Here is a 21,398-nt window from a genome sequence, read left to right as displayed (position 1 = left end):
TAACATACTTAAAAGAGTGATGAGAGCTGATGAGTTGTAGATCTCTTGTATTGGGGCTGTAGCAGTTCCAATGTGTCGGAGCCAGAATCAGATTCATTCTAGGCATCATGATTGGCTTAGTGTTACTTGAGGCCTCCTATGTCGATAACCTTGTGAAGGTTACCAGCAATGGCTCTGTGACCTTGGCAGGCACGCAGGCCAGGCTGGCAGAATTCCTTCCTCCTAGCTCTACAGCCACTCATGTAACCTGGGTCCCAGGCCCTCAGGTCTCTGAAATATAGATGAAGAACTAACTGTGCCTTTCTAATTAATAATGGAGTCAAAGTGACAAAGAGAGGAAGTCCACTATTGTTTTCCATTTCTCATGCATGTGTGCCTGTGCTTAGAGAATGCATAGGCGCTGTGTGTGCTGCTGTGGGACCCATGGTTTCTTTCCTCTCTCATGTGGTCTTTTTCTTGAAGGGTGGGCTGGCATCAATGGACATGAGGAGTGGGCATGACTGTTTAGCACCTTCCTTCCTGATAGATAGGTTCCTTCCTTTCCTTAGTCATCCCCTCTGCATCCATGGTGATGGGGGAGCCTTATCTGTCCCTGGTTGGTGTGTGTGTGATGCTGGGACTGTCCCTGGTGGTTGGTGTGTGTGTGATGCTGGGACTAAACCCAGAGTCTCAAGTACACTAGACAAAGAGTTCTACTTATATCTTCAGCCCTCCCGTTTCTTCCCTCCCCACACCCCACACACTTTATTTATTTATTTTTCTTCTGTTTCTCAGGCTGAGCCTCAACCTAGAGATGATCCTACCCCCTTCTCTCTACCTAGAGACGGTCCTACCCACTTCTCTACAGTGCTTAGCTTTTTGGCTTATGGTTGATGCTCTTCCGGTTGAACCACGCCTTGTAATCCTAGCTACTCAGGAAGCTGAGATCTGAGGATCGCGGTTCAAAGCCCACCTGGGCAGGAAAGTCTCCAACTAACTACCCCAAAGAAGCCAGAACTGGAGCTGTGGCTCAAGTGGTAGAGCATTAATCTTGAGCAAAAGAGTTCAGAGATAGCACCACACCCTGAGTTCAAGTCCCTAGACCAGCACACAGACAGACAGACACACGCACGCGTGCACACGCACATGCACACGCACACACACAATTACTCCTGAAACTACCTAATAGTTAAAGGTTTAGGGAAGATGGCACCCAGGCTCTTCTTCATTGTTAGCCAATGATACTGTGCCATGAATTAGTCTGCTATTGAAAGACATTGAAAGTGAACTCATCTCACGGCTCTAGAGAACAGTGGCAACCAGTGTTATATTTCAGAATGGGGGTTAAAAAAAAAAAAATCCAAGAGAGAAATACATTTTTGCTAGGTTAGAAGGCCAGCAAGGCCAGGCAGTCTGAAAGCCCCTTTAAAGGACCATATTACATGTATAGAAAGCTATTTGTTATTTTGCTTTGGAAACATTTTTTTTTGGTAGATTTAAATCTTTGGAGAGAGAAACTTTATGACATTATATTCCAAGAAAATCGTCTAATTATATATGTATGAGTTATACTCACATTTCTGAGATGATTAGCTGCATGGATGTATAAACAATGAGTTTTCAGAATACTTGCTATGGTTGGTCTTGAGTTTTTTTGAGTCTACATTTGGCTTTATTACTCATTTTAAGATCTGGTCAATTCTGTGATGCTGTGTGCTTGATCCTTAATTTTGAACTTAGGTGACACTGAGGTTTAAGATATTTGTGAAAAGCCAATTAAACATATTTCTAGAATTTGCTTCTGATGGATTCTTACTTTTTCTCTTGCTGGTAGGCTGCTAATGGCTCGATTGTGTCAGTCTGAAACAAGCCTTCAGAACTCTTCTACTTTATCGCTTCTGGTCTGCTCAAGCTTTATTAACACAGGCACATAGACATTTGTTTATCTGTGAAATGTTGATTGATACTTACTAAAGTATGCTAGTTCTAGGTAAACATTGGCAAATGAGATTTTATTGTTTCTACATGCATGGAGCTGGTCTAGAAGATGTACTTTTTATTTGAAAAGTAAAGATATATGGGGTGAACTTTATTTAAAACTCTTAAATTACCGGAACTGAACTTTTACATCAATAATACCAATTCAGCTTGAGTGCGATTTGGTATCTGGATCATTTTTTCAAGCCTTTTCTAAAATGTCTTCTTAACTGATTACAGAAAGATGAGGTGAACTGAGGAGACGTCACTTAAATATGACACTAGTATTAGTTTCTAGTTGTCCGTAGATCTCTGTCAGGCTAGGGCCTCATTGTGTCTGCTGACTTCCCTGTCTACTGTTTGCATGATGTTGCATTGACTTTTTAGGACAGTGTTAATAGGTAAAGCTAAAATCTGATCTGAAGTCAAAGCCTGTAGCAGCAGAGGGGCCTAGAGGGCACACCCCAGTCTCTGCCCACAATGGTTTTATTCTTTACGGGCGGCAGCAGCTGCCACAGCAGAGGCTCAGCTCTTTCCTTTTGTGTCTTCTAGTTTGTACCTGTTCAAACTAGGGCTGGCGCCTCAGATTCAAGACCTGTATGGCAAGGTTGACTTCACAGGTAAGGAGTTACAAAGTTAGCAAGGAATGTTTGCTTTATGTGGAAATAGCCTGGAAAGCCAACAGTTCCCATTTTAGACATTGAGGACTTTAAAAATACTCTGGCAAGGGAGATGGAAGAAATGTAACCAACATGTTTGTCCTGTTGTGGTGGAGAGGGTTTGTGGTTGGGAATCTTTGTACGTATGTATAAATGAATATCTCTTTGAGATAACGTTCATCTGTAGGAAGTATAGTAGGGTGAACAGCCAGCTTTAAATGTTCACGCGTGGTCCCTTCTAGCAAGCGCCTACTGCAGGGCAAGCAAGGCAATAGCTCAGTAATATCTCAGCTTAAACTTCCTTGGGTGAGTGTTTCTATGCCTCTTAGTCAGTCCATTTTGTCAGTTTGTTTGCTTTTTTGCTGGTTGTGGAGTTTAAACTTAGGGCCTGGGTGCTTTCCCTGAGCCCTCTTTGTGCTCAAGGCAGGTACTCTTCCACTTGAGCCATAGCGCCAACTTCCAGCTTTTTCTGAGTAGTTTATTGGAGATAAGCGTCTCACAGACTTTCCTGCCTGAGCTGGCTTTGAACCTTGATCCTTGGAACTCAGCTTCCTGAGTAGCATGAGCCACCAGTACCCAGCCCCATTTTGTTCCCATAAAAAATACCTGCAGCTCAATAATTCTACAAAGAAAAGAGGCTTATTTATTTATTTATTTATTTATTTATTTATTTATTTATTTATTTATTTATTGCCGGTTGTGGGGCCTGAACTCGGGTCTGGGCGCTGTCCCTCAGCTCTTCAGCTCAAGGCGAGCGCTCTACCACTTGAGCCACAGTGCCACTTCCGGCTTATTTTTCTGCTTATGTGGTGCTGAGGAATGGAACCCAGGGCCTCACATGCAAAGCAAGCACTGTACCACTGAGCCACCTTCCCAGCCCCAAAAGAGGCTTATTTAAAGCTCACATTTTGGGGAGAGTCAAAAATCCCATATCCAGCAAGCCCATTGGTTTGGCCTCTGGAGGAGCACCTGTGTGGAAGATCACTGCCATACAGGAGCCAGAGAGCCAGGTGGGTAAGGCTTGCTCTGTGCGATCTGGAACTGCCAGAACTGAGGGCAGTGCTTCCAGAGAGCCGAGGACCTTCCACTCTCCACTTAGAGCTCTCGCGCCTCTCCCATTGCTCACCTGAACACCAAGGCTCCAGTGTAGGAGCCTTGGAGACACAGCACATCCAAATAGCCTGGCATTGCATGTACGTGGCTATTCAGGTGACTGAGGAGACGGAGGCCTGGGGACGTAAGGCAGAGGTGGTAAGTTAGGCGTGAGAGAGATCCCACCTTTCAAACTGGTGGTTATTTCATAGGCCTGAGTGTTTAAAATGAGTAATAAACCTTTTAACTGTGATACTTTTCCTTCCAGGAAGATTGTTCACTAGACTCGGGCCAAAGCCAAACCATACATGTTGTTTTATCATTTGGCTTTCTGCCTTAAAAAAATGAAATTGTAGCCAGTGGCCAATGGCTCACACCTATAATCCTAGCTACTCAGGAGACTGAGATCTGAGAATTATGGTTCAAAGCCAGCCCGGGCAGGAAAGCCCATGAGACTCCAATCTCTAAAGAAACACCAGAAAAAGCCAGAAGTGGTACTGTGGCTCAAGTGGTAGAGAGCTAGCATTGAGTGCCCAGGTCCAGAATTCAAGCCCCAGGACTGGCAGGAAAAGATAAAGAAGAATAATTGTGGAATAGCAGCAGTGATTTGGGTTCTATAAAGGCTGAGATAATTGTAACTACTGCTGAGATCCTTCTAAAGCCTCTACTCAAAAGTTTATTGTAGGAAATACCAGAAGTGGCAGTTTTGAGCTGTGATGAGAAATAGAGGCCTTCTTGTTTCAGGTCATTTGGTGCCCCTAAGATCATGGTTTGGGGCCACTGTGTTGCGTGCCTCCATACACTATTTACTGGAGTCCTTACAACTTAAAAGTAGATGCCATCCCACCCCATTTTGTAGCTGAGGAATATTTCCTGTTCTGAGCTGTGAGGTGCTTAACTTGCTCCCTGGGCCCCCCTCCCCTTCTGTAGAAGAAGAAATCAACAACATGAAGATTGAGCTGGAGAAGTACGGGATTCAGATGCCCGCCTTCAGCAAGATCGGCGGCATCCTGGCCAACGAGCTCTCGGTGGATGAAGCAGCTCGTGAGTCATTGTCTAGTCTTATTTGGACATAAACTGTTGACTTTCCTTAGCGTAGAATTGTTGACTCTTGTTCAGGAAATGAGTCCTACGTTTTAGTGCCTTTTAAAGTTGCTCACACCTTCTCAACTTTTGTTTATTTTTCCTTTGCTTTGAGGTGTGTAGAAGCCCAGGCTGGCCCGGGACTCAGTGTCCAGCTGCCTCAGCCTCCCAGGTGCTGAGACTGCAGCTCTGCCCCCCACACCCATCTTCCTCTTGCGGTATTTGCAGTTCTCTTACAAGCATTTGCCTGTGAGACTGCAGGTTGAGCAGGCGCCGGGCAGAGCTGCGCTGTGAGGCTCCGGGAAGAGCGCGCTCACCATTCTCTGCTGCACACAGAAGCCCCTCTCTACAATAGGGGATGCCGCGTTGTGTTGCGCATTTGCCCTCTATGGAATCTGCTGCTGTCTCCATACTCTGTGCTCTGAATTTTCTCTAGTACATGCTGCTGTCATTGCTATCAACGAAGCCATCGACCGAAGGATTCCAGTCGACACGTTTGCAGCTCTGAAAAACCCCAACGCCATGCTCATAAACCTCGAAGAGCCCCTGGCTCCCACCTACCAGGATATGCTTTACCAGGCCAAGCAGGACAAAATGACAAGCGCCAAAAACAGGGTAACGAAGGACATCTCTTCTTTCTAATTAATTTATGTCCTTTATATTTTAGATATGACTCTACTTTCAAGTCATTTTTATTGAAGCATATATTCACTGGGGGAAGGGACAAAGACTCATGATATAGTCCGGACTACCTGGAACTTCCTGTGTGGCCCAGATAATCCTTCTGCCTCTGCCTCCACAGTGCTAGGATTACAGGCATATGCCACCATGCCCATCCCTGAAGTACAATTTATATGCAATTAAATTCATTCATTTGAGCGTACAAGACTTTCCTGGTGCCTCTTAGAGGAATCTCTACCTCCTCTCATGCCCGACCTAACTCCGGGCAACTACCCATCTGTTTTCTATCACTGTATTTTACCATCTCTAGAATTTCATATAAGCAGAGTTCTGTAGTATGTAGGTTTTTGTTTTGTTCCTTTTGAGTGGGGATGGAGTATGTGAGGCTTAAACTGAGGTCTTGTGCTCTCCCTTGGCTTTTTCACTCAAGGTTGGTGCTCTGCTACTTAAGCCACACCTTCACTTAGGGATTTTGGCTGGTTAATTGGAGAATAAGAGTTCCATGGACTCTTTTTTTTTTTTTTTTTTTGGCCTGGGTTGGCTTTGAACCTTGATCCTCAGATCTTAGCTTCCTGAATGGGCCCCCAGCACCCATCTTTAGACTCCTTTTGACCTCTGTTTTTTGTTCTTGTTGTTGTTTTGTTTTTTTCAAATTGAATTTTGTTTGAATGAAATTTTGGAATGTAGCCATTAAAAATCAGTAGTGCCCCCAATATTAACATAGCCCGCCTCCTTCCCCAGCTCCTCAGGGTGAAATACGTGTTTTCCCCATGACAGGCATATGGGACCAGGCGTGTGACTCTGGCTGACACACCTGAGGCTGAGCGCCTCACGGCGAACTTCACACACATTACCCTCAACCTTGTGGGTCAGGTGTGGCGAAGGCCGCCCTTCGCAGAACATTCTTTCTTTCCCTTTTTTTTGTTGGTCGTGGGGCTTGAACTCTGGGCTTGGGCGCTGTCCCTAGGCTCTTCAGCTCAAGGCCAGCACTCTACTGCTTGAGCCACAACGCCACTTCTGTTTTTCTAGTGGTTTATTGAAGATAAGAGTCTCACGGACCTTCCTGCCCAGGCTGGCTTTGAACCACGATCCTCAGATCTCAGCCTCATTACAGGCGTGACCCACCGGCACCTGGCTCACAGAATGTTCTTTATGTCTTCTTGTAGAGCAGAGATCTCTGGCCCTGCAGCTGTAGCTAGCCCTGCCTGCATCCCCAGTGGGAGGCCATGCGATGGGCATCCCATGTACCCCTTCTGCCCAGGTCCTTAGGCGGGCAGGGCTCTCCCCTGCGTCCTCCTCGGGAGCTCCCGAGCTCCCACTACAAGGGAATATATGCTCATGTTCACTTAGCGTCACTTGGCCTCTGGCCCCGATCTTTGCAGAGGGCTTTGAGCCACACTCACGGTTACTCTTGGTTTCCCTATGGTGGAGGAGAGAAGCATATGCGTGGACTTCTGTGGTCTCGAACACCTGAGCTAATGTGATCACATTTACTCACCCTCAGACAGAAAACTCAGACAGAGAAAGAGATGTTTACGAGGAGCTGCTCACCCAGGCGGAGATTCAAGGCAATGTGAACAAAGTGAATAGTAAGTATCCTTTGTTGTACAGGCAGTGTGTTGATTTGATTGTACACAACAGTGAGTATCACTGTATAGAACAGCATGTTGGTTTGACTGTATACAACCCTGTGTGCGTTGAGCTCTTGGGACTTAGGACGTGGTTTAATGTATTCATTTCAGGTGCTTAGCGAACCTGTTCAGTCTGTGTCTTAGAGCTCCGCGCGGTTCTCTGGCTGTCCAGTGGTGCTGGTCTTAGGCAGCTCCCACGTCTGCAGCACCTTCTGCCACTCCAGTTTTTCACTCTCACGCTGACACCTACTTCTTTGGTTTGGGGCTGGTACTGGGACTTGAATGAACTCAGGGCTATCAGTTCTTGCTTGGCTTTTTTCTCACGTAGCTGGTGCTCTACCACTCCAACCAGGCCTCCACTTGTGGATTTTTGGCTGGTTAACTAGAGAGAAGAGTCTTGTGGATTTGTCTGCCCAATCTCCATGGTAGCTAGGATGACAGGCTCATGGTACTGAAGGCAGCTGTTGGCTGAGATGGGAACCATGTAGTTCCCCTCGGCAGTGCCCTGAGCCTCGCCTCCTGCGCAGGGCAGACTGAGCACCGCACTTGCCACCCAGCCCAGCCCTCACGCTGGAACCCGCCGCAGCTTGCAGTACTAGCCCTTACCTTCCAATCCCATGCAGGCTAAACACAGTTTTGTTCTTGATTTATTATTTTGTATTGTCTGATCTTTGTGTCTGATATATTTGTCAACTCTTTCAGGCAGAGATCGCTTACTCGGCCTCTTTAGAAATTATTTTGATTCCTAGCATAGATTCAGCCACTCACGACAGACTTGGTCTCGTTTGGCTCACGATAATAACAGCATGGGAGCAGCGTCCTCCTTGCTCCCTGGGGGCTCATCTCCCATTTCAGCCAGTAATATGCTTGACAACTGAGCATCTCCAAAGGTTTTAAGTCTGTATGGTATGTAGTATGGCTTAAGTCCTGACCGAGACTCTGTAGTCTGTTGCGTTGTGGTTCAATTGTGTAGGACAGTGTCCTTCTGCTTGGAGACCTGGCTCCAGTTAGTCACAGGCAACTGACAAGCATGACCTCAGCACTGAGTGCCCCTTCTCTGCATGAGCCAAGACTTGAACTCAGGGCCTGACCGTCGTCCCTGAGCTTCTTTTTGCTCAAGGCTGCTACTCTACCACTTGAGCCACACCACCACTTCCAGCTTTTTCTGTGTATGTGATATTGAGGAATCCAGCCCAGGGCTTTGTGCATGCTAGGCTAGCACTCTACCACTAAGTCACGTTCCCAGCCCCTCTCTGTCTTTTTCTAAGTGAAATTGTTCAACAATGTGAATTTCAGAGATGCTTTCTGCCACTACCGAGCAGTGTGCAGGCATTACCTGGACAGTGACTTGGTGTTTAGTGGGAATGCGGAAACCATGTTGGCTTGGAGGCTTGGAGACAGTACCAAGCTGTCTACCTCGAAGAGCAAGGCATTGGTAGGGGCACAGGAAACTATGGAATCTGACCAGTAGCTGGATTAAAACCCCACTGGGCTTAATGACTTTAAGGTTCCTTCTAGTCCTACAATCTTTCACTTCTGAGGCAGACAATAGAGACTGAGCTGTTGTCCTGCCACCTGGCCTGGGCTTGTTGTGGGGGAGCCTATGTTGTTGGTGTAGGTGTCTGAGACGCTTCTGCCCTTTCCTGCCCGCAGCGCTGTCTGCACTGGAGAGTATCGACCTGGCCTTGGAGCAGGGGGCGGCACCCGCCTTGTTCAAGGCCCTGCAGTCACCCGCTCTGGCGCTGCGGGGCTTGCAGCAGCCCAACAGCGACTGGTACTTGAAGCAGCTCCTGAGTGACAGGCAGCAGAAGCGACAGGTGAGGACCAGCACGAGGGGCATGGGCCTGCGGCGTCCACACTGGTGTGGCCATCCCAGAGCATCTCCTCCAGTCCCTAGGCACCGCCCACATCATCCTCAGTCCTCTTTTGCTTTGGGGGTTGTGAATCCTTTTGAAAAGTTATGAGCTGTGCTCCACTGTCCCCACCCCACCTAACCCCTCTTCAGCCATCCCTCTCCCTCCCCAGAAAAAAGCCTTTGGGAAACCCTGAATTTACGTTTTTACTTCAGGAACTTCCACTTTAATAAGAGAACCCCGATGTTACCAGTCTCCCCTGGCTGACCCTGGGGAACACTGGTGTGGGCTGTCTAAGTAAGGGCAGATGTACATCTGACAAATTCCCAGCCTGTGTTAGAGTTAGCAGCATCAACATGCCGACCAGCGCATATGCATTTCTGAGAACATTGTGATGCTTTTCAGCATCTCTGAAGATGTCGCGTGTCTGGAAAGCCACTCTCCCGAGGTTGGAAGGGGTTTGGGCCCCAGCCAAGTGCAGCCCTGGCTGCACAGTCCTGAAGCCACCACTGTGTGCCTGGCTCCCTCTTCCTTGCGGCAGCACTTAAGTTAGGAAAGGGCCAGGTGGAGGCCTGGGAGTGAGCTGCTGTGTCCTCAATGTCCGTCGTTGCTTCCCCCAGCACGGCCAGGCTGATCGCCTGCAGAAGGAGGAGGTGCAGGCTGGGGTGGACGCTGCGAACTCTGCCGCCCAGCAGTACCAGAGAAGTAAGAAAGCTCTTCCAGGTTGGGGGGGAGAAGGGGGTGTCATCGCGGCTGTTACCACCCCCAGCTTGGTGTCGTGACAAGCAAATCTTGTGGTGGCACAGAATTCCTGAAATTCTAGGAAGACTCGCTTCTGCTGTGGCACTTGATGACTGGGGAGCTGGAGGAGCAGAGGCGGGGTGAGGGGCACTGTGTAGTCAGGTGAAGCACTGGGAGCTTGTGGGGAGCTGAATGGCAGCCGTGCCAGGCTCCAGAGGAAGGAAGGCAAAGGAGTTTAGGTGGACAAGCGTTAGCACGTGGGATGAATTGGGTGGGGAAAAAACCGGGTGAGAACAGTAGAGACTGCATGGTCACACTCATGGGAACACCTTTATGAGGAGCGGCTGATGTTCACTTGCGTAGAGACAGTGTCTGTACAGAATGCACCTCCGTGAGCGCGCCCGCTGCGTTTCTGTCCTGTGTCCTCTGCAGGACTGGCGGCTGTGGCAGCCATAAACACCGCCATCCAGAAGGGAGTCGCAGAGAAGACGGTGTTGGAGCTGATGAACCCCGAGGCCCAGCTGCCCCAGGTGTATCCGTTCGCTGCTGACCTGTACCAGAAGGAGCTGGCCACCCTGCAGCAGCAGAGTCCTGAAGTGAGTGCGGGGTGGGTGCAAGGCCGTAGCGGGTCCCCACGCGCTCACCAGCATCTGGAGAATCCTTCCTCACTGTTCCCCACCCTTGTGTACAGCACAGCCTCACACATCCCGAGCTCTCAGTCGCCGTGGAGATGCTGTCCTCGGTGGCCCTCATCAACAGGGCGCTGGAGTCCGGAGACATGAGTACAGTGTGGAAGCAGCTGAGCAGCTCAGTGACGGGCCTCACCAACATCGAGGAGGAGAACTGTCAGAGGTGGGCACCTGCGGCCGGGCTGAGAACACTGGCCTCTTCTGTCTTTCCTGCAGTCCTCATTGTAGAGGTTTTGTTTTTTTTTTTTTTTGGGTCCGGTCGTGGGGCCTGAACTCTGGGCCTGGGCGCTGTCCCTCAGCTCTTCAGCTCAAGGCTAGCGCTCTACCGCTTGAGCCACAGTACCACTTCCGGCTTTTTTCTTTTTGCTTATGTGGTGCTGAGGAATCAAACCCAGGGCCTCAGGCATGCAAGGCAAACACTCTACCACTGAGCCACCTTCCCAGCCCCCATTGTAGGGTTTTTGACTGGTCTGCAGGCAGCCCCAGCCTCCCCCCCACCCCACCCCGCCCTGTGATGTCACTATATATGTGTTTAAGTTTGTCGAATAGCCAAAGTAACGCCATTTCCTATCAATGCTTCTTTAAAATCCTCTAAACCTGCCAGGCCCGGTGGCACACACCTGTAATCATAATTACTCAGGAGGCTGAGATCTAAGGATCATGGTTCAAAGCCAGCCCAGGCAGGAAAGTCCATGAGACTCTTATCTCCAGTAAACCACTAGAAAACTGGAAGTACCACTGTGGCTTAAGCAATAGAGTGCTTGCCTTAAGCTGAAGAGCGCAGGGACAGAGCCCAGGCCCAGAGTTCAAGCCCCACGACAGACAAAAAATAAATCCTCTAAACCTAGTCTGTTTTCATTCTGCTCCATATGGTCCCAAAGCAGGGACCAGTCCAAGATCCTGTGTTGCCTCTAGTTTCTATGTCCCTTAGTTTCTTTGCATCTAGAATGGTCCTTTCTTTTGTGATACTGACTTGTTAAAGTGCTGGAGCCAATTGTCCTATTAAATATCCCATCTCTGGGGCTGGGAAGGTGGCTCAGTGGTAGAGCGCTTGCCTTGCATGCCTGAGGCCCTGGGTTCCATTCCTCAGCACCACATAAGCAAAATGAAAAAAGCCGGAAGTGGAGCTGTGACTCAAGTGGTAGAGCTCTAGCCTTGAGCTGAAGAGCTGAGGGACAGCGCCCAGGTCCAGAGTTCAGGCCCCACGACCGGAAAAAATAAATAAATAAATAAATATCCCAGCTCTCTCATATTTGGCATATTCTTCTAAGTTGGAAATTAGATCTAAAAGCTTACTAGACATGGTGGCTCACACTTTAATCCAGCTACTTTGGAAGGTGTAGTTTCAGAGGATTGTGTTTGAGAGTAGCCCACAAAAAGTCAGCAAAACCTTCTGAGCAAAACCCTATCTGGGGCTGGGAAGGTAGCTCAGTGGTAGAGTGCTTACCTTGCATGCACGAGGCCCTGGGTTCAATTCCTCAGCACCACATAAGCAGAAAAGGCCGGAAGTGGCGCTGTGGCTCAAGTGGTAGAGCGCTAGCCTTGAGCTGAAGAACTGAGGGATAGCGCCCAGGCCCAGAGTTAAGGCCCCATGACTGACAAAAAAAAAAAAAAAAACAAGAGGTGCTGTGGCTCAAGCCATAGAGCACTCGCCTTGAGCTGAAGAGCTGAGGGACAGCGCCCAGGCCCAGAGTTCAAGCCCTACAACCAACCCCTCCCCCCCCCCCAAATATTACATGTTAAAAAAAAACAAAACTATCTGAAAAGTAACCTAAAGCATGTGGCTCAAGTGGTAGAAGATTTACTAGGCAAGCACAAAGCACTAATTTCAAACCCCAGCACTTTTGGGGAGGAAAGAAAGAAAGAAAGAAATCACAAGGTTGTCATAATTTAGTTCTCCGTTTTTGGGGATGCGTACTTCAAATTGCCTCCTATCAAAAGGCATGAAAATTGTCTTTCCTGTTGCTGGATTAGGGAGACAGCTTATTCTACATTTTATATTTATCATATTCCTCTGTCACCAAAATATCATTTCTTCTGAACTTTGCCCATCAAACAGTCCTTTCCCTATTACCTATCACCCAACATTTTTACCTGATTATTTTTTGCTTAAATCGACCTTTTTATGGATTTATCTTTCTTACCCTGTCCATATTTTACTCGTGTGTGGCTTTGTTGGTGTCTTGGTAAATGAACTAAGGAAGGCTGCTGGATGCTAGCCAAGTGCTCTACAGCTGAGTCACAGCTCATCCTGGATGCTTATGTTCATTCTTGTTTTTAGAGGAATTGCTTGAGCTGCTGCCTCTGATTCTAGATTTGGTCTTACTTGGAAATTAAAATTTTGGGAATCAGTAGTTTTCCTTGCATTTTTACACTCTGTTTTAGGTAACACACCACTCCCCAAACTGGACATCCTAGAAGTCTTCGTTCCTTATTCCTGTTCTCATTCCTGTTCTCACAGTAATCCTGACACCGTCTGTCTGTCTGTTTTGGTTGGTGTCTTGGGCAGGTATCTGGATGAGTTGATGAAACTGAAAGCTCAGGCACATGCAGAGAACAACGCCTTCATTACCTGGAATGACATCCAGGCTTGTGTGGACCAAGTCAACCTGGTGGTGCAAGAGGAGCATGAGCGTGAGTGGCGCCCTGTTACCCCCGACAGCGTCGCTGGTAAAGATGCCTAAACTGCTCCACAAACCACAGTTGGAGACGCTTTTCAGAATGCCAGGCAATTGTTATGACTATGTGAGCATATCCAGTAAGAAATCAGCTGGAGTTGAATGTGACTGTTACTGTTACAGCTGCACAAACAGGGCTTCTGATGTAAAGCACCTGCGATCAGGCCAGTGTGCTCAGGTTGAGGGCCGGGTCCTGGCTTCAGACACCAGCCACAAGTTCCAGCGTGATTGGCTACAACTGTGGGGGCTCCCTCCACCCCTCATGCTTGAGAGTCTCAGAAAAGTGCTGGACTCCTGATGATAGCTTTATGGATAAGGGAGATAAGACAAGGTCTGGGAGTACCCCAGACACAAAGCTGTGCCCTTCCTGGCACTGATGCGTATCACCAACCAAGGAAGCTCATCTGAGCTTTGATAGAGAGCCAGATTTTTATTTCTGCCTCATTACATACACACAGTTGATTGAATTTTTGGCCATGTAACTGAACTCCATTTCCAGTCTTCTTCCTTTCCCTGGTGATGACGAGGCAGGCTGATAGGATGGGAGCCAAGCCCCAACCACACAGTAGTACAGTTAACCTCTCCAGCACACCAGCCCCGTCCTTAAACTTTAAAGGCGTCATAAATAACAAAGACACATCTGTCACTTAGGATATTCTTAGGGTTTAAAAAAGGCTGCTTCCCTGAGATCAGGGAAAGACCAACTACATTCTATATTATCTAGTAGAGTCCTTACAAAAGTAGCAAATTCATGTAAGGTGCCTGGGAGAAAGAGTTTCTAATTTTAATTTGTATTTCCTGTGAAAAATGTGTAGCCGGTGAGTTGGAAGTGATTATTTATTTGCCTTGGAAAAGGGAGCTCTGGGCATGGTCTTCCACTGACCTCCTGTTTGCATAATTTAAGACAGGAGGTTCCTAGACTTTGTCCTTTCTTTATTTTTTTATTTGTATTTCTTTATTTTATTTTTTGCCAGTCCTGGGGCTTGAGCTCTGGGCCTGGGCACTGTCCCTGAGCTTCTTTTGCTCAAGGCTAGCACTCTACCACTTGAGCCACAGCACCAATTCTGGCTTTTTCTGCGTATGTGGTATTGAGGAATAGAACCCAGGGCCTCATGCATGCAAGGTGAGCACTCTACCACTGGTAGAGTGCATGCATGAGGCCCTGGGCACTCTACCAGACTCAGTGGTAGAGTGCTCACCTTGCATGCATGAGGCCCTGGGTTCTATTCCTCAATACCACATATGCAGAAAAAGCCAAAAGTGGCACTGTGGCTCAAATGGTAGAGTGCTAGCCTTCAGCAGAAGAGCTCAGGGATAGTGTGCAGGCCCAGAGTTCAGGACCCACGGCTGACCAAAAAAAAAATTAATAAGAAGGCTACTTTAAACCTTGGGCCCAAGCAATACTCCTTCCTCAGCTTCCCTAGTTGCCAGGACTTGAGCTACGTACCACTGGCCCAGGGACCATTGATTCATTTGTAAATTCCTTAATGGAAACACAGTGTCTTTTCTGTGGGCATTTAGGTATTTTGGCCATTGGTCTAATTAATGAAGCTCTGGACGAAGGAGACGCCCAGAAGACGCTGCAGGCTCTGCAGATTCCTGCAGCCAAGCTGGAGGGGGTCCTTGCGGGAGTGGCCCAGCACTACCAGGACACCCTGATCCGCGCCAAGCGAGAAAAGGCCCAGGTGAGCGCCATTGGGGCTGTGATCTTCCTTCAGATCTCTTCAGCGCTCCTAGATAGTTGTCTGTCTCTTCTGTCTGCCTCTCTCTTTGGTGTTCTGAGGCTTTGTGCTTGCTAGAGCTATGTCTCCAGCCTATATTAATGTCTCTTTAAGTAAATATCAAAATATAAGTTCCAGAGCTGAGCACCAGTGGCTCATGCCTATCATCCTAGCTACTCAGGAGGCTGAGATCTGAAGATTGTGATTCAAAGCCAGCCCAGACAGGGAAGTGTGAGACTTAACCATCAAAAAGCCAGAAGTAGAGTTGTGGCTCAAGTGGCAGGCTGCTCAGACACGGGGACAAAGTCCTGGCGCATACATGTGCACACAAACACACACAGAAAACCTCACTTTATCACTCCAGCTTTGTAGGTTTTAGTTCTGCTGATTGGGAGTCTCTGACACCAGCTTGGCTGGATGATTCTGCAGTCATGGTCTGCTTTTACTGCCTGGAGAGCCCATCGGGAGCCTGATGCCTGACTCTGAGAGGGTTTGCGAAAATAACCCAGGTTCCTTCCCTCTGTGAAAAGGAAAGTAGGTTGGAGATATAACTTCTAAAGATAGCTCTCACTCATGTGGTAAGGTTTGGGTCAAAGGATTTAACTTTTAGAGGAAGTGGGTGGAGCTTGACACTTTTTCCTTTAGCTGTGGAGTAACTTCAGAGTTCCTCACAAGTGTAGGAATAATTACAGGAAAATTTGCTTGACATTGCCAGGCCAAATCAGGTAAACTACCCTTTAGGTAGAATTGTCTTTTTTTAGACATCAGTTTAGCCTCTTAGTCCTATGAGCCATTTTGGGAATGGTTTAAAAAAAATTACCACTGAAATCCAAATTTAGCAAGTCCAAATTTAGCAAATCCAAATTTAGCAAGTATGATACCTTAATTCAAATTCAGTCTGTAGTTGGCTGTGGTGTCTTTGTGTGTGGTGCTGGAATTCAGGTACACTGGTCTTAGAGAATGAGTTGGGATGTGTTCCATCTGTACTTTTGGAAGTGTTTGTAAAGAACTAGCGAACTTGCAACAGAAATTCTCCAGTAAAGCTAGCACATCCTACTCAAGGATATTCTATGTGGAATATCTAAAACTGAACCAAAAAATGGCTTCTTTTTTATGATGCAAAGACTTAGGGCTGCTACTTTTGGAGGCTGAACCTCAGCCCCCTTGCTTACATGGCCCCAAGCCTGTTCTGACTCCCTGTAGTTTTCACATCGGAACTATTGTTTAGCATTTCCAGCACTTATTTCTAGGGCTCTAGGGGTTTGTGTGGTCATTTTCTATTTTTAGCAGTAGAAAGGGCCTGCAGCAGAGCAGGGTACCAGGATCTGCTGCTACCCCCATCTCATTCCTTCATTCTGTGCCGTGCTCCTTTTCCTTTCCTGAGACTGAGCTTATTAAAAGTGGGACAGGCCTGGCATGCAATCTGGTTAAATAGCCTTTCTTTCTAAAACTATCCTTTGAAAAGAGGACTGCTCTCAGTTTCTGACGCCTTGGGAGGCTTTGTCCCCTGAGCAGCACTAAACTGGAGGGCTGTGGCCACGTGGCTCTTGAGAGTGTAAGGGAGGGAGGAGCGCCAGCCTGCCAGAAGGTTGTGAATGCCAGCTGTCAAGAAGAGAATCTCTCTACTTTGCCCCGAAGCCCAGACATTGAGCTACACAGTCATGGTTGTTGACTTAAGTTCTTTATTCTGCCTCATTGAGGCCTTAGGAAACCATATTTACATAAAACAATGTAAGTGATTTTTCTTTTTGGTTGGTTTTGGGGCTTGAGCTCTGGGCCTGGGCGCTGCCCCTGAGCTCTTCAGTGTAAGGCCAGAGCTCTACCACTTGAACCACAGTGCCATTTCCAGTTTTCTGGTGGTTAATTGGGGATAAGAGTCTCATGGGCTTTCCTCCTCGGACTGGCTTTGAACCACTGTCCTCAGATCTCAGCCTCCTGAGTAGCTAAGATTATAGGCATGAGCCACCAGCACCTGGTTTTTCCTCAGTACTGGGGATAGAACCCAGGGCCTCATGCTTGTGAGACAAGCACTGTATCACTGAGCCACTATTCAGCCCAGTTGCTGTTAGTCCAAGCGGCATGTTAGGTTTGCCAAGAACACTGTAAACATTTGACTCACGACCTGGCATGTAAAACACTTGGTGCACTTTTTCTGAAGAATGCTACACTAGTCTGCTGAATTGGTGCTGTCCATGAAGACCTTAAAGACATCTTAACAACAACAACAAAAAGAACCTCTTCCTCCTCGGAACAGCTAGCTTACAAACTACCTAGCAACCAAGATCTAACCCTCTCTCTCCTCGGGACAGCTAGCTGACCAAGCTCAGTCCAGCCACTGAGATCTAATGGTGTCTGCAGTAGTTGCCAGCTCTGGCTCTCACAATTGCAGGATACAGGCAGTAGAATAATCTGTCGTGCCAAGTCCCCATGGCTGTGCTGACTTCCTGGGGCTTAAGTGGCTTTTCTGAATCAGACAGTGACAGCCAGATTCTTGTGTGGAGAAATACTAAGCAAAAGCTGGGTGCTGGTGGCCTATAATCCTATAGCCAGCAGAAAACTGGAAGTGGCGCTGTGGCTCAAAGTGGTAGAGCACTCACCTTGAGCACAAAGAGCTCAGGGACAGCACCCATTTCCTGAGTTCAAGCCCCAATCAAAAAAAAAAAAAAAGTCACTTTCCTGCATGGGCTGACTTCGAACCATAACCCTCAGATCTCAGATCTCATCTTCCTGAGTAATTAGGGTCATAGGCATGAGCACCGGCACCCAGATAGTCACTTCTTAGGTTTCTGTGTGAAATGTGTTTTGAAGTTCCCAACAACTGATTCAATATTGAAGCTCTAGAATAGAATCTAGGATAAGTTTAGACTTTTTGCAGCAGCATCAGGCTTTAGATGTAATCATTAAAGGGTTCTGGCTAAAGTAAGACTTGACCATGTGAAAACGAGAGTAGTCATAGGGCCTTTCCACGTCCCGAGTGCTGCTTGCTGCAAAGGAGGCTAAGGTGAGCACTGTGCCTTTGCGTGTGCTCCCGCTGCGGCCACCGTCAGCCTGGGCCCCTCTTGTCCCTTTTAATGCTGACCCACTTGACTTCATCATCTGTCCTTCCCTTACTTTTGAGCCATTTTCCTCCTCATCTCTACGAGGCTTTTTTGTTGTTGTTGGTCGTGGGGCTTGAACTGTGAGCTTGGGCGCTGTCCCTCAGCTCTTCAGCTCAGGGCTAGCACTCTACTACTTGAGCCACAGTGCCACTTCCGGCTTTTTCTGCTTATGTGGTACTGAGGAATAGCACCCAGGACCTCATGCATGCCAAGCAAGTGCTCTACCACTGAGCCACCTTCCCAGCCCCTCTACCAGTTTTTTGATGCCTAGCTTTGTCTACTGAGCCCCTATGTGTTGTGCTTGGCGCTTCTTTACCCGTCTGATCTGATTGGTTCTTAGAAGCCCCCAGCCCACATATCTTTACTGACATTGGTGACATAGATACTTACAGTTTTGCTTTTAATGACAGGAAACCCAGGATGAGTCAGCTGTGTTGTGGTTGGATGAAATTCAAGGTGGAATCTGGCAGTCCAACAAAGACACCCAGGAAGCACAGCGGTGTATGTGTCGATGGCTTTACTTGTTTTGGTGGGGGGTGAGGATAGTGAGGTATTCTGTGTCCACCCTAACCAAGATCTCTGGCTGAGGGTGAGGGGGGCTGCCCAGTAGGTGTAGTTAGGTGAACTCACATGGGAATTCCGATACTCTGCAGACCTTCACGTTGATACTTTTCTTCTGGCATAGTTGCCTTGGGAGTTTTTGCCATTAACGAGGCAGTAGAGAGCGGTGATGTTGGCAGAACACTGAGCGCCCTCCGTTCCCCGGATGTTGGCTTGTACGGAGTCATCCCCGAGTGTGGCGAGACCTACCAGAGTGACCTTGCTGAAGCCAAGAGGAAAAAACTGGCAGCAGGTGAGTCATGAAAAAAATGAAATGTGCCTGACATGAGGCAGTGGCGCACGAGGTGACAGACCAGGGCAAGCTTGCTTCCATGCAGCAGGGAGAGCTAGGCTCATCTTTTACAGGGTGTTTGTGGTCCTGGTTATCTAAATCTTTAGGAAGTTAAGCCAGTTGTAGTAGAGAATGACAAGAGCAAAGTCATATTAGTTCCATCACTATACTTCATAGTTTTTTGTTGTTGTTGTTTTCTGTCGGTTGTGGGACTTGAACTCTGGGCCTAAGCGCTGTTCCTTAGCTCTTCAGCTCAAGGCGAGCACTCTACCACTTGAGCCACAGCACCACTTCCGGTTTTCTGGTGGTTTATTGAGGATAAGAGTCTCACGGACTTTCCTGTCCGGGCTGGCTTTGAAACAACGATCCTCAGATCTCAGCCACCTGAGTAGCTAGGATTAAAGGCATGAGCCACCAGCACCTGGCTTCTTCATAGGTTTTTTAATTCTTTATTTTTATTAGGACTTAGTAGTACAAGGGGATTTTATAGTGAAAATTCCATAGGCGCATTCAATATATTTTGAGTTCACTTATCTATTAGCCCCTTTTCTTCCTTCTTCCATCCTCAAACAGTATTGATAGGTTTCATTATATACACATGCACACAGATTTATATTTACACATATCTACATATATATATATATATATATATACATATAAGATAGATAGATGCAGGGTGATCCTCATCACCCTCCATTACTCTCTCCTTTCCCCCCTGCCCACCCCTGCTTTCTTTGCTTAATGCATTTATGAATGAGCTTGAACAGTACACAGCCAGTCTAGTGGAGCCCTGGGCTGCCCCTACACTGTCGAAGATCCAAGAGCAGGTTTGGAAGCAGGCCTCATGAACATGTGACATTAGGCAGCATGAGGAGTGTGGCTCAGTTTCTTTATCTTCCCTTCCACTAGGGGACAACAGCAGCAAGTGGGTGAAGCACTGGGTCAAGGGTGGATATTATTACTACCACAACCTGGAGACGCAAGAGGGAGGATGGGACGAGCCCCCGGACTTCGTGCAGAATTCTAGGCAGCTGTGTCGGGAGGAAATCCAGGTAGGTCTCCTTTGTTGTTATGAGGAGGTGGGGGGAGGGGGGAAGGAGGAGGAGGAGGAGGAGGAGAAGAAGACATCCTGTACTGGCTCAGAGCAGCAGTGTGTCAGAACTCTGACACTTACCAAGTATGCAGTACTATTGGGAGAAGTTGGTTTTTGGTGCTTTGGGGAAGACAAAGGCAGAAGGGAGGAAAAGCAAAAACATGCTATATTCTCTCTCTCTCTCTCAAGTGAGCATCTCAGTGGGTCACAAATGATTTTTTTTGCCACTGTCCTCATTCTAGCTATGGCAGCAGCACCTTGTTCATGCCCTGGCTTAGAACGCCAGTCTGGGCTGTCAGGTCAGGTACTCTGCCAAAAGAGCCATTTTTCTGGAAAGAAATCTGATTGTTTTGCTGCACTGAACATTCTTACTGTCCACAGCAACAGCCCAACCCACCCAGTGTGTTTTGCGAGACCATTAGCAGTCTGACTATGAGTATGTTCCACACCCTGGCCTTCTAGGCCAGTTGAACTCAACCTACCACTGTGCCTAGCACAATCCGCGGGGAGAGGGGTGGGTGGAAGAAGGAGGGGAGACCCATGTCAGCGAGGGGTCTTGGCTGGCAGTTTTTTAGCAGGGGGTGGTGCACAGATGTGGGCCTCAGTAAGGAGGAAATAAATGCCTTTGCAGAGCTCCATCTCGGGGGTGACTGCTGCGTACAATCGAGAACAGCTGTGGCTGGCCAACGAAGGCTTGATCACCAAGCTGCAGGCCTGCTGTCGTGGATACCTGGTTCGGCAGGAGTTCCGAACCAGGATGAACTTCCTGAAGAAACAAATCCCTGCTATCACCTGCATTCAGGTATTTCCCAGCCCAAGACCCACACAGCAGGCGGCTCCTAGAGCAAGAGAATAAATGTCAGCTGTGCTTCTTAACGTCTGGTTTCTTCCTCATCTTTCCGTGTGCTTAACAGTGTGTGAGGGGGGCACAGCAGTTTGGGGCACCCCTCCCTCTTGTCGCCTGTCACTATGTCTTTTGGTAAGGTTTGAACCTTGAGCCAAACAAGGGGTTTGAAAGAATTCTGAGTCAGGAGTTCTGGCCTGGTGTGGCCAGACCTGTGAAACTCTGTGCTGACCTGCTCTACCCAGACTTGTCAGATCAAGCCTGGGAGGGAGCATGAGGGTGTGCAGATGTCAGGGCTTGGTCGACACTAGAACTGCCTCATTGTGCAAGAGGACTCGGAGTATCAGCGTGAAGGACTGTTTTAGCTCCCCCCATTCTTGGGAAGTAACGCAGCATCTGTGATATTTGGCACCTTTAGTCCCAGTGGAGAGGATACAAGCAGAAGAAGGCATATCAAGATCGGTTAGCCTACCTGCGCTCCCACAGAGATGAAGTCGTGAAGGTATGGCAGCCACGCATGCTTCTCCACGCAAAGGGCAAGAGGGGCAAGCTGGACTGAAGGACATTTCTAAGCTCAGGATCCTTCCCCACAGATTCAGTCTCTGGCCAGGATGCATCAAGCCAGAAAGCGCTACAGAGACCGCCTGCAGTATTTCCGAGACCACGTAAGTCCGGAGGGGTGGCAGG

General features: G+C 48.0%; 1 protein-coding gene across 2 annotated transcripts in view; it reads left to right on the top strand.

Annotated features, from left to right (window-relative positions):
* Window positions 1-21,398, top strand: part of Iqgap1 (IQ motif containing GTPase activating protein 1) — a 74,666-nt gene that overhangs the window by 31,284 nt on the left and 21,984 nt on the right. For both annotated transcript variants that reach the window (XM_070043316.1, XM_070043317.1), the window contains exons 6-21: window positions 2,509-2,576; window positions 4,638-4,751; window positions 5,227-5,405; window positions 6,976-7,060; window positions 8,756-8,919; window positions 9,576-9,660; window positions 10,129-10,292; window positions 10,388-10,548; window positions 12,895-13,019; window positions 14,585-14,748; window positions 18,293-18,383; window positions 18,568-18,735; window positions 19,684-19,826; window positions 20,499-20,669; window positions 21,130-21,213; window positions 21,305-21,376. In XM_070043316.1, the coding sequence (XP_069899417.1) occupies window positions 2,509-2,576; window positions 4,638-4,751; window positions 5,227-5,405; window positions 6,976-7,060; window positions 8,756-8,919; window positions 9,576-9,660; window positions 10,129-10,292; window positions 10,388-10,548; window positions 12,895-13,019; window positions 14,585-14,748; window positions 18,293-18,383; window positions 18,568-18,735; window positions 19,684-19,826; window positions 20,499-20,669; window positions 21,130-21,213; window positions 21,305-21,376 (2,038 nt within the window). The remainder of the gene's footprint in view (window positions 1-2,508; window positions 2,577-4,637; window positions 4,752-5,226; window positions 5,406-6,975; window positions 7,061-8,755; window positions 8,920-9,575; window positions 9,661-10,128; window positions 10,293-10,387; window positions 10,549-12,894; window positions 13,020-14,584; window positions 14,749-18,292; window positions 18,384-18,567; window positions 18,736-19,683; window positions 19,827-20,498; window positions 20,670-21,129; window positions 21,214-21,304; window positions 21,377-21,398) is intronic.

This window comes from Dipodomys merriami, unplaced genomic scaffold (genome assembly GCF_024711535.1).
Source record: "Dipodomys merriami isolate MVZ:Mamm:240054 unplaced genomic scaffold, mDipMer1.0.p SCAF_33, whole genome shotgun sequence".
NCBI lineage: Eukaryota > Metazoa > Chordata > Mammalia > Rodentia > Heteromyidae > Dipodomys > Dipodomys merriami.
Note: the sequence above shows the minus strand (reverse complement) of the source record. Positions and strands in the feature narration are given on the sequence as shown.